The sequence below is a fragment of the Sarcophilus harrisii genome, chromosome 3 (genome assembly GCF_902635505.1).
Source record: "Sarcophilus harrisii chromosome 3, mSarHar1.11, whole genome shotgun sequence".
Lineage (NCBI taxonomy): Eukaryota > Metazoa > Chordata > Mammalia > Dasyuromorphia > Dasyuridae > Sarcophilus > Sarcophilus harrisii.
The window spans coordinates 305,603,024-305,615,890 of NC_045428.1; the positions used below are offsets into that span (position 1 = coordinate 305,603,024).

Consider the following 12,867-nt stretch of genomic DNA (forward strand, 5'->3'; position numbering starts at 1 on the left):
TTGACTGGGCAAGTCACTCAAATGCTATTTGTCTCGGTTTCTTCAACTGTAAAATGGAGATAATAACAGAAACTATCTTGCAGGGTTGTTGTGAGGATTAAACAAGATAAGATTTGTTTTTGGTTTTTTTAATGCTTACCACACTGCCTGGCACATAGTGGGCACTATATAAATGCTTCTTCTCACCAATTCCCCTTAGATAGAAAAAATGACATATAACTAAGTAAACTAGGATACTATAACATTGGAAGGAATGCTGAATTGGGAATTCAAAAATCTGAATTATAACCCCTCACTCTGTTACGAATATCATTTATACAACTCTTAGAGAATCACTTTATTGATTTCAGCCTGTTTCTTTACCTGTCAAATGGGCATAGAGGGAAATACTAAATGATTTCTAAAGCCCTAAATGTCTCTAAATATCTAATAGCAGCTCTCTTTTAGAGTACTATAATTCACGTATGTAGTCTTATCCATCCTCAAAACGAATTTGCAAAAGAAGACAACATATATTGATGATGGAGAATCAGAATTCTAATCAATGACAGTCTCCACTGTCAGAATCTTAATCCATCCATCCTGTCTCCATTGTTACAGAGATAGGCCAAATTCTGAGACTGTCTTGATTAGCATCTCTTTGGACAAGTCTGGGGCCTGGTCAGTCGTTCAGACTCCACCAGGCTCCTTGGTTTCTCCCTAGTCTCTCCCTCCCTTCTCTCCAACTCCTCCTTGCTTCTCCCTTACTCCCCAGACCCTGACCTTATGCCTGCTCTCCCCTGAGACTTTAAAGGTCCCTGAACACAGAAACACATGGTTTCATCTATGATTCAGCCTTTCTTAGTCATATTTGGTTGAGCCCATGAGCTATAACAAATAGCAAATCTTTGTCCTGTGATAATCCCCTCTTACATGATTTCTTCATGTTTTGAACTATTCTCCTAAAAAATACTACATAATAAATGCTCTCCTATTCTATTAGTCTTTAACAATATAAAAATATCCTCTCCCAATCTATTTCATTGTTATTTCACTTTTGTGGAAGCTCTGTAAAAAATGCTTCCTAGAGAATTCAGTTGACGTGCAAGTAAGAGTTAGGATTAGATTTTATTTTTCTGACCAGGATCATGTACCTCATGAACTTGCTCAAATTCTGGGTTTCATTTGGATTGTTTGTCATTGGCCAAGTGGTGTCACCTGTGGCAAATTTGCTGCCTCCCACCAGATGAGACCAGCGTGTCTCTGGTATACACTAGCAGTCCGTGAACACTCCTGCATACATGAGCTCACTCAAGGAAGAAAGAGTAACATCCTTTTCTGCTTTAATCCCTTATATCTATGTCTCTACACAGGAATGATTCAAAAGACCAACTTCACTGTTAGTTAATATGAAAACTTTTTTTTAATATGAAAGCCCTACCATAGGCAAATAGAAGATCATTACTGATCATTCATTCTGATGAGGTCTTCAATGTTGAGTGTAGTTAACAGAGAATTGATAAAAATTAATCCCTGAGGCAGGGGGAAGGCACTGAGAGAGATCAGTTTAACCCCAAGATTCCACCGGTGGGGAGATTGTCCAGTCTTAAATCCAAGTTACATCAAACTCCTGAGACCCCACTCTGCAGAAGTCTCCAGCAATCTCACCTTGTCATGTGCTGTCAGAAATCCCAGTCATGTCCCTGAAATTAAATATTCCCTATAAAACCTACTCATGGGCCATCCCACGGATGCTGCCTTCTTTTGGGTCAGTCCACCACGGCATTTTGCCACATGGTGTCTTTCCTCTTTCCCTTCCCCCATGCCACGTGGTACCTCCCCTAACTCCACTATGCTTCCCAACCCCACTTCTCCTTACAGCTAACTAACTCTTTTAAGGTGCTAAGTCCCTTTCAGGATTTATCCTGCCAACTAAATACATGTCCCAACCTATGAGATGCTCCCTTTCTACTGGGAAATTGTGAATTCCACTCTGTTTCTATTGTATCCCTTCACTTTGTCTGTAACCTCCTCCCTAAACAAATCTACCTTTTGCCAAGGAGAATGGCCATTGTGGATTCTTCATGTGACTGAACCCAACTTTTGGTGCCCACCATCACTTGGTGATCACCCACATCAATTCATTCAACCAACATATATTTATTGAGTAGCTACTAGGTGTTAAACACATCCAAACCTAAAGAACAAGTAGTTGCTTTCTTCTTCTTCCAAAAAGCACAAAGTGACTAATATCCTTGGCAAAGGAGAAATGAACCACAGAGAGAACCCAAGAAAAACCAGATAGCTTTTTAAAAGCCAAAACTCATAATCCTAGGGTGAGTTGGATTCTCCTGGCAGTGGTTTATTCTTCTGTTCTAATCATCTCTCAGTCAAAAGTGTACAGATGGTAATCCCTCCCCTATAGAGATCTCTGATTTCTGGATGTTACCCCCAAATCCTGCAAAAGTAAATGGAAAATCAGAAGCAGCTGGATTGCATTTCTTCTGTAATTTATCACTCCAGACAGAATCTAGTCAATACCCTTATCTTCCTCCCACTGGAACTTTTGAACTTCTTCTCTTGGTCTACTAACTCTTCCCTTTTGGGGAATCTTTCTGGAAATGGGGTCTCATACCCAGACCATCTCTACATCATGTGTTTTGTTCCCCATTATAATATAATTATAATATTATAATAAAAACTGCTTAAGGGCAAGGACTGTCTTGATTACTTGTATTTGTATTCTGAAAGCTTAAGGAAGAGAAAAAGAAGGGATAAACATTTATATAGCTCCTACTATGAGCCAAACACTTTTTGAAAATAACTCATTTGATCTTCATACAACAATCCAGTAAGCTAGGTGCTACTAATGTTAAGTTAAGGAACCAAAAGCTCGGGGACTTTCACAGGGTCACAATGGTCTGAGATTAAATTTGAATTCAGGCTTTCTGGACTTCAGATCTAATACTCTACCCACTGAGCCACCAGCTGCCTATATTAACACAGTAGGGTGCTTGGCATATGGCAAATACCTAATAAAAACTTTATCTATTTTTCTTTGTACCCATTTTATGCACATATATTTTGTATATTCTATCTCATATTCGTTCCTTTTATCCCACAGCCATCAGAACCCATAATCAAATTGGTCTTATCAACCACAATTGGACACAATATACCTTGACCCCAACATAGTGATTTCATTTTGGTCTGAAGGGCAACAACCAACCAAGAGTCTGAGGTCAAATTTGAACTCATGACCATGAGTCATCTTGGTTCCAGATCCACTGGATCACCCTGCTGCTTCCTTTTGGGTTTAATAGCTTCTCTCTTTTAATTATTTATTGTTTGTCCTAAACATCTTGTTTGAACATAGTTGTTTGCTTGCTGTCTCTCTCATTAGCTCTTTGAAGGCAAGGAGTGTATTAAGACTTTTTTTGTATTCTGTGTACAATGCCTGACACATAATAGGTGCTTAATAAACATTAATTGACTGACTCTTCAGAGATGTCATATTTATGGTTATATAGTAATATTTCCAATTTATCTAAATATTTATTCTCTTAAAAGTTAAACCCCCTTTACATGTAGTAACAATTTCCCAATATGGTTACAAGAGACATAGATGTTGGTAATGGGATGGCTTGAATCAAGCTCCTTCTTTGATTGTTTAGGTCCAAAGCTAGAACAAAATAAGATACTCATAATCCATCTAACAGTTAATGAAAGGAGTCTTGCTTTGCCAGAGAAGCGAAAGGATGTTCATCCAGGATAAAACATTGATCCAAATTCTATTTATTGGTCATGTTCCTGGGTCAGTAGTCAGAGCTTCATGTCCTGGTTATTTTGTAGACAGGTGACTAGCAACCTAGGATTCAGTGGCCCAAGCCTAAGTCCCCTGAGTCAATTACATTTCAAGGATAAATATGTACAAGAATGTTTGTGGCAGCCCTTTTTGTAGTGGCAAGAAACTGGAAACTGAGTGGATACTCATCAATTGGAGAATGGCTGAATAAGTTATGGTATATAAATATTATGGAATATTATTGTTCGGTAAGAAATGACCAGCAGGATAGTTTCAGAAAGGCCTGGAGAGACTTACAGGAACTGATGCTGAGTGACATGAGCAGGACCAAGAGAACATTGTACATGGCAACAGCAAGATTATACAATGATTAACTATGATGGACATGGCTCTTTTCAACAATGAGACGATTCAGGCCAATGTGAAAGAGAGAGCCATCTACATCCAGAATGTGTGTTGGGAATGAATGTGGATTGCAACATAGTATTTTCCAATTTTTTAGTTGTTGTTTGCTTGCTTTTTGTTTTCTTTGTCACTTTTTTCCTTTTTGATCTGATTTTTCTTGTTCAGCATGATAAATGTGGAAACATATTTAGAAGAATTGCACATGTTTAATCTATATTGGATGACTTGCTGTCTAGAGGAGGATCTGGAGGGAAGTGAGGAAGAAAAATTTTGAACACAAGGTTTTGCAAGGGTGAATGCTAAAAACTATCTTTGTGTGTATTTTGAAAATAAAAAGCTGTTATTTTAAAAAATTTCAAGGATAGTGTAAATACTTTTTAAAGGAAAAGAGACTCTGTATTATATGATGGTTAGGATATTTCTGCTGCCAAAATGTACCTTTATTAAAGAAGAAAAACATTTAAGTAAAGAAATATGAAATGCTTATCTCAGGTTAAACTACAAGTTAGTAATAGAATGTAGACTGAAGTTGAGGTCTCTCCCTGTTATTATAATAATATCATCATTCAGAATAATATAAAAATCTGTATGAACACAATTGTTAAAGAAACCATCCTATTAAATAAGCATACTAGTGCACTGTTGGTAGAAATGTGAATTGAGCCAGCCATTCTAGAAAGTAATTTGGAATTATGACCCCAATGTTACTAAGCTGTACATACTTTTTTGGCCCACTTATATCATTTTACTAAGCCTATATTTTATTCTGTCTGATTTTGGGGGACCTCATTTGGGGTTTTCTTGACAAAATATTGGAGTGGTTTGTGTTTTCCTTCTCTAGCTTACAGATGAGGATAGTGAGTTATAATAGATTCCTAGTTACACATCTAAGTAGTGTCTGAGGACAGATTAGAATTCAGAAAGATGAATCTTTCTGACTTCATGTCCAAAATTCTACCCAGTGAGTCACCTGCTGCTTCCCAAGGAAATCAGAGAAAGAGAAAAAAGACTCCTATGAGCAAAAATATTTATAGAAACGCTTTTCCCCAGTAGTAAGAATTTGGAAATAAAGGGGATATTCTCCCATTGGAGAATGGCTAAACAAATTGTGGTATATTAATATGATGGGCTATTATTGTACCACAAGAAACAACAAAATGCACAGTTTCAAAAGAAACTGGGAAGGTCCTGTACAGCAGAAGTGAGCAGAAGTAGAACAATTTCTATAATGGCAACATAATAGACAATTCTGATCAATGCAAGAACATTGTAATGTTCTTGGGGATAGGGAATGATAGGGATTGTACAGATAGGAGGGCTAATACTTAATAACTGGGAAGTTGGTATAGAGAAGAAAGGAAGGAGAAAAGTAGCAGTGATACCAGCCTAAAGTCAAGAAGGGCAGTTACCCCACATAGGGGCAGCTGAGGAAAGGGACCAGCAGGTTGGTCACATAACCTATAGATTTTAGTTTCCTATTCTGCAAAGTGTGATAATTATTAACAACTACCTTCCATTGTGTTGTGAGGATTAAAACAGATAATATTTACTAAATAAATGCTGGCTATTATTATTAAGTGGAATATCATGCGAGAGGAAATGCTAGGTTAGTGTCATAGTTAATACTTTTTTGTGCTTTAAGGTTTTTGAGGCACTTTACAAACTATTTATTTTTGATATTATATAGCCTTTTCTTTTATTTTGACCTCTACTGAGATCATTAATTGAAGTGCTCACTTTGTTTATTGTTAAGTAACTGATAGAATTATTAATCCTGAAGGTCTTGGGCAATATTTTCATGAGTATTCTCACATTATTCCCCCTTTTTATTACAGGTGAGGCAGGAAGATGTAGTAGACATAGAAGTCATGTAATCAAGTCAATCTTCAGATACTTCTAACTCTGTGGCTGAAGAATAATTAGGCTATGTGACCTCTTGGTCTTGTTTGGATCCTGATAGACTCAGAGTGAATGTAAATAACAGTCACTTCTGTTTCTGCCAGAAATCCAGAAGGTCTTCCCCTCCTGCATTTATTTCTTTGTTTTCTTTGACTAAATGAAGGAGGCCATTTTTTGCCTCAATTGCTACAGAATTTAATCACTGAATGGTTGCAGCCTCAATCAAACTAAGATTTGTTAAAGACCTTAGTTTAAAAAGGCTAAGGACTCCCACTGCATCCAGGACCATCTCCAATTGTCCTGATCTATATCGGGCCAGTGGACCCAGTAAGTTCTGGAGGGGAAACTGAGGCAGGAAACTTTGCACAGCCCTCCCCCACTTCAATCCAATTCAAGTCAATTCAAATGTAAGTGACGCAATATTTGCCTTGAAATAAATATAGAGCCATTTCTGATTTACATTTGATAAACTATAATATCTGAATCACAATCTCATTAAATACTGATTTTCAACATGGATAGGTGGCCTACCTCTAAATTATGATTTGTTGTTAAATCATTTCAATCATGTCCGAATCTTCATGAACCCTTTTGGGATTTTCTTGGCAAAGATACTGGAATGGTTTACCATTTTCTTCTCCAACTCATTTTACAGGTAAGGAAACTGAAGCAAACAGGATTAAGTGACTTTTCCAGGGTCACCTGCTTAGTGTCAGAAATCAGATTTGAATTCAGAAAAATGTCCTCCTGACTTCAGACCTATTGCTCTATCCACTGCGCCACCTAGCTGCCCCACAAAGAAAACATAATGAATATTCTTTCAATCACTTCTGACAATATAGGGTTTTCTTAGCAAGGATACTAAAGTAGCTTGTCACTTCCTTCTCCAGTTCATTTTTACTAAACAGGAAACTGAGACAAATCAGGTTAAGTGAGCTGCCCACAGTCATCCAGCTAGTGAGTATCTGAAACCAGATTTGAACTCAAGAAGATGAGTTTTCCTAACTCTAAGTCAGCACTCAGTATATTGTACAACCTGGCTGCCTCACTATATTTATGATATAACTAACAATGATTGAGAGGATTAAAGTTGTGAAATGAAAAGAAAATACTGGAATGAAAGAACTTTGAAAGACCTATATGGCTCATTGCCAAGCTTCCATTCAAGCTTTAGCTACAGCAATGTGGACAATCTTATTTTTGGAGACTTTCGAGGAAAGAGGTTTCCCAAACTTTTTGGTTTTTATTTAAGTGCTTTAGGGTTTGAAAGTGATTTCCACAAATTAATTCAAGTGAGCCTTAAAATAACTCTGTGAGGCAGATGCAATTATTGTCCCCACTTTACAGTGGGGGAAAAAAATGAGATTCCAATTTAAAAAAAAAAAGTTTAGTGACAACTTAGGGGCTGGGATGGCAAAACTACTTAAATGTATAAAACAGGATTCATACTTTGGTCCAGCACCAACTCCAAGTCCAGCCCTCTATACATTACAATGACTATTCACTACATATCTTCTCTCTTCCTAGACAAGAGAGATTTCTTATTCAGAGTTAAAGAACCTTTACAATCAGGGAAAATTTCCAATATCTCACCAAAAATCTATCTTGCTTCAGTTAAGAAACCCAAACTGGAGCTGCCTTCTGAACAACAACAACAACATATGCTTACCTCTTACAAATTCACACTTTAACTTTCTCTTTCTCAAGATATGTAATCCCAAATCCTTTAGCCTTTCCTCTCTAATTTTCAAGCCTCAGCATTTCTACTGATCTCTTCTGAATCCTTTCCAAATCCCATTTAAATTGTGAAGCCAGGAAACTAGACATACTATTCTTGTACAGGTCTGATCAGTCCTGAAAAGAAATAAAGGATTATCTTAGAGTTTTTCCATACTTCCTTTCATCTTTTTTATGCACTGTTCCCTCACTCATATTTGTTTCAAAAGTCTTATTGAATTTTCTGTTCAATAGTATGGAACATGATTCTCTATGACCTCAGGATCCTTTTCTGACCATTTACAAAACAAAAATCTCCGAATCTGCTATTTTGCAATTTTCTTCCTAAAGTAGCTTGATTCTTCTTCATAGTGTCATTTGATGTGTTTCTCATAACTTCTCTAATTTATACATGAAGGACAATTTGAATTGTCATCCTCATCTTGTTCTCCAGAAGGACAGGCTAATTTCCATTTAAGGAGTGTACTAAGCTTTTGAATTAAAGTCCTGTGGTACATGAGATGGATTCTAGTTCTGGTTCACTATTTTTAACCTTATTAAAGGATGGAATCCCTTCTTTGTTCTTTCATTTTTCACAAGTATAAAAATAATTTTATCTTATTCCCATCTCCTGAAAAAGCCTTTCTTCCTCTTCTTGGAACCTTTATATACCCTTAAAGTTTAAACCTCCTTCCAAGGGTTTTCCTAATTCCTGTGTCAGTTGTTAGTATCACTTCCTTCCTGTCACTGCTCAGTCACTTCTATATGAGCTTATTTACAAGCATGCTTAATTATCTATGGTCATTTATTTCTTAAAGGCAGGCTCTTTTAGGATAGGGACTGTTTTCATTTTTGTGTTTGTAGCATGGGGGTCTGGCACAATTTCTGCCACATTATTAGAATTTAATTAACGCTTGTTGATGTAAATCAAATTAAATTTGTCCCAAAGGAATACCTGTGTCTATTTGCCACCTTTGCTCTGAAAGGTAAAAATTGGCATAAGATGGTTATTCATTGTAAAGGGTTATCTTAGAAAAGTGACTATACAATTCCAGATAAGGCATCTACTAAAGGGAACATCCCTCATTTATCTGCTTTCTCTAGAAAAAGAGAAGCACACCTCTTCTGTGTTTGCATCCACTCCTACCCAGATTGGGATTTTCTTCATCATTAACCTCCTATCTTTATCTTGAAGATAGAAATACCTGCAATACACATTTCCCAAAGTTCCAAATTTCTGAGCAGCTGTTTTGTTTTATTTGTTTCCCTCTTGTGACCGAGTTCCAAATTCTGTAAAGGAATGGTTAAAGTGTTTCCTAAACATGATCAAAATCTGATAAGAGGAAATTCTCAACAATGTAAACTCTGACTATTGGGAAGGTAGGAAAGAACACAACCCCATTACAGAGAAAAGCAAAAGATGTATGAGAATGAATGTATCCCTAGGATCAACAACTATGAAAAGAGAAAGTCTCAAGTGATTTCAAGGGATTTTTAACTTTCTTCCAACTGAAAATGACCATTAACTAATTGGAAGTTACCAACACATGTCTTAAAATACTTTGTAATCTGACAGGCAAACTAAAATATTACTATTAGCTTTTCTTAAAAACAAACAAACAAATAAACAAAAACAACTTTTGTTTTTCTTTCCTTTCCAAATGTATCCATTCTCCCTTCTCTATCCCAGGAGGCTAACATCTGTTAAAGAAAGAAGGAAGGCAGAGGAGAGAGGGAGAGGGAGAGGGGAGAGAGAGATAGAGAGAGAGACAGAGAAAGACACAGAGAGAGAGAGAGAGAGAGAGAGAGAGAGAGAGAGAGAGAGAGAGACAGAGAGAGAGAGAGAGAGAGACAGAGAGAGACAGAGACAGAGAGAGACAGAGACAGAGAGAGACAGAGAGAGAGATGGAAGGAAGAAGGGAAAGGGAAGGAAGGAGGGAAGGAGGGAAAATAAGAGGGAAGGAAGGAAGGAAGGGAAGAAAGGAAAGGGAAAGGAGGAAAGGAAGAGGGGAAGGAAGGGAAGGGAGGGAGGGAAGAAAGGAAAGGGGAGGGAGTAAAGAAAGGGGGGAAAAGGAAAGGAGGGGGGAGGGAGGAAAGAGAGGGAAAAGAGGAAGGGAAAAGAGGAAAAGGAGGAAAAGGAGGGAAAGGAGGGAGGAAAGGGAGAGGAAGGAGGGAAGGGAGGGGAGGGAGGAAAGGGAGAAGAAGGAGGGAAGGGAGGGGAAGGAGGGAAGGAAGAGAGGGAGGGAGGGAGGGAAGGAGGGGAAGGGAGGAAGGGATTGGAAGAAGGGGAGAGAGGGAAGAAAGGAAAGGGGAGGGAAGAAAGGAAGGGGGAAGAAAAGAAGGAGGAAAGAAAGGAAGGGAGAGAGGGAGGGAGAGAAGGGAGGAAGGGAGGAAGTCAAGGAAGGGAGGGAGGGAAGGAAGGAAGGAAAGGGGGAAGGAGGGAGGGAGGGAAGAAAGGAAGGAAAGGGGGAAGGAGGGAGGGAGGGAAGAAAGGAAGGAAAGGGGGAAGGAGGGAGGGAGGGAAGGAAGGGGCGGAGGGAGGGAAGGAAGGGGCAGAGGGAGGGAGGGAAGGAAGGGGCAGAGGGAGGGAAGGAAGGAAGGGGCAGAGGGAGGGAAGGAAGGAAGGGGCAGAGGGAGGGAAGGAAGGACAGAGGGAGGGAAGGAAGGACAGGGGGAGGGAAGGAAGGACAGGGGGAGGGAGGGAGGGAGGGAAGGAAGGACAGGGGAGGGAGGGAGGGAGGGAAGGAAGGACAGGGGGAGGGAGGGAGGGAGGGAAGGAAGGACAGGGGGAGGGAGGGAGGGAGGGAAGGAAGGAAAGAGGAGGGAAGGAAGGAAGGAAAGAGGAGGGAAGGAAGGAAGGAAAGAGGAGGGAAGGAGGGAAGGAAGGAAATCTAATTTCAGCAAATTTCTAAGTTCAGCAAATTTAATTAATATATTGTCTCAGGATAAGTCAAGGCTCCACACTAACTCCTCACTCCGTTAATTAAGGAAGGGAAGTTTCCAAATAGTTTAAGAATGAAATTACTATTACCAATTAATTGCCAATATACTAGTGAAGAAGTGACATTTTATTTTAGTCAAAGATTCACTAAATGTTATTCTCTATTCTGGGGACACCTGCAGAATGAACTGCTATACACCGTTTTCATGGGGCTATAACTCCTCAATGTGTAATTGAAGAAACTGAGGACAAGAAAAGTGATACGAGGTCATATGGGTTCCAAGAAACAGAGATGGGATTTGAACCCAGCATCTATAACTGCAGAACTACACTGCTTTCCCTCCAGTTGCTGCTTCTGAAGAAATTAACTGCACGTGAGGGCACACACAAAGTGGAAACACTCAAATATCATTCCATTACCTTTTAGCAAACAATAAAAATCAAATCTTTTCACTGCTTGGGTGACTGGCCTCAGAGAAACCCTCTCGGCAGCTGTTGGCTGAAATATTTACCATGAGATAAACTTTATTTTTTAGAGAAGCACAGCATACAGTATCTGCCCCCGGATCCCAGGACCAGTTGGGAAGTTAAACTGGAAAGGTAGCGCGTCCTCACCTTAATGTTGCCGAAGATGGACCGATGACAACTTCTGAGAGTGTTTCTGCCCTGGGATTTGCTGTGCTCAGGTAAGAGTTCCATCCTCAGACTCAGGGACGCTGGGAAAAAATCTTCGGACTGAGCTGATGGACGAACGAGTCCCCCTCCGATCTCCCCTCTCTCTCTCTCTCTCTCTCTCTCTCTCGCTGCTGCTTTCCTCGCTTCAGAATCAGTTAGATTGTTAGTTAGGGGAAGAATGCAAAGGAAGAGAGAGAAAGACAATAGTAAAGTTAACTCCTGGCCAGGAGTTTCGCGGCTAAGTCAGAAATGAACGTTGTCCAAGTGTGTGAGAGTTATTGGATTACTTGAGTGAGTGAGTGAGTGAGTGAGAGTGAGGTTAAAGTTTTTATAAGTCAGGACTCTGAGGGTGATGATGAAACTTTTCCTCCTCCCTCTTTCTCTTTGTGTGTAAAAGGAACTTTAAAGGCGCAGAGAATCACTTCGGCACCATCCCTGGGGACGCACACGCCCCTCCCACTCCCAAGCAGGTGTGACTCAGTTTCTGTCACCTAGTTCTAACCTCTGGAGATGTACGCAAAGGACTTCCTTTTTCTCTCCGAAAGCTGGAGAATCGGGGCTCAGGAAATGGATTTTATCGGGGGAGGGGGACAACATACACCTCTCTTTTTTTGGTAAGAGTAAAGTTTAAGGAGAAGCGCGCGGGATGGGGGGGAGGGGCAAAGAGCGCGGCAGTAATCAAATTTGGTTTATACATACTTCTGCAGTATTTTTTTTTTTCATTCAAAAGTGTCATGTTGATAAGAGGGAGGAGAGAAACAATGGGAGGAGAGAAGAGGGGAATTGGGGAGATTGCTCTATAAATAGGTAAGAATGAGCCCTCCTCAGTCCTCCTCAACCCTCCCCAGCTGAGATTTACAAAGATTTACTTGCTCTAGTCTCTGCTTGTTTTCACTTGCAGCAAACCTGCGTTTTTAAAGTTCCGGAGATAGTCTCTTTCTGAGATCTCACTGGGGTTTTGTTTGTGTAGAACGCTGATTTATATTTGAACTGTTCTGTGCCCAAGAGAGGTCGGGGTGGGGGTTAAAAGATCTAGAGAATAGATGCGAGCAAGGAAGGGGGTAGACGTGAGGTTTCTGAAAAAGAGCCAGAATTAAATTTGAATATTTTGCAAAATGTCAGGCGGCCCTTGGAGGGCCTGCAGCCTCACATTGGGAGCAGAGCTGGGAAGACAAATGAAAACAGAACGGTTAGCCTAGTTGCTGGCTGACAAGCCCCTGATACCTTTTTTTTTCAAAGCTGCAGTCAGAATGTTTATTTTTTTCTCCAATGTTTTGGCTACTAAGGTATTGGGCGCAGAGGAGGGAAAGAAAATATTTAAGGACAAGAAAATCTCAGTGAAAAAAATTATTGCATTTTACAAATTCAGTCTTCAATTTATTTCTGTAGACATTCCCATGGGCCCACATAGATTTCTCTACTGAGACACATTTTGCCTCCTCCCACC

At 39.6% G+C, this 12,867-nt stretch overlaps 1 protein-coding gene across 1 annotated transcript in view; it reads right to left on the minus strand.

The window, feature by feature from the left end:
• SLCO2A1 (solute carrier organic anion transporter family member 2A1) overlaps positions 1-11,883 on the minus strand; it is a 145,682-nt gene extending 133,799 nt beyond the window's left edge. Inside the window, exon 1 of the mRNA XM_031959760.1 lies at positions 11,361-11,883. Within this exon, the coding sequence (XP_031815620.1) occupies positions 11,361-11,444 (84 nt within the window). The 5' untranslated portion in view covers positions 11,445-11,883. The remainder of the gene's footprint in view (positions 1-11,360) is intronic.
• Between the last annotated feature and the right edge of the window lie 984 nt (positions 11,884-12,867).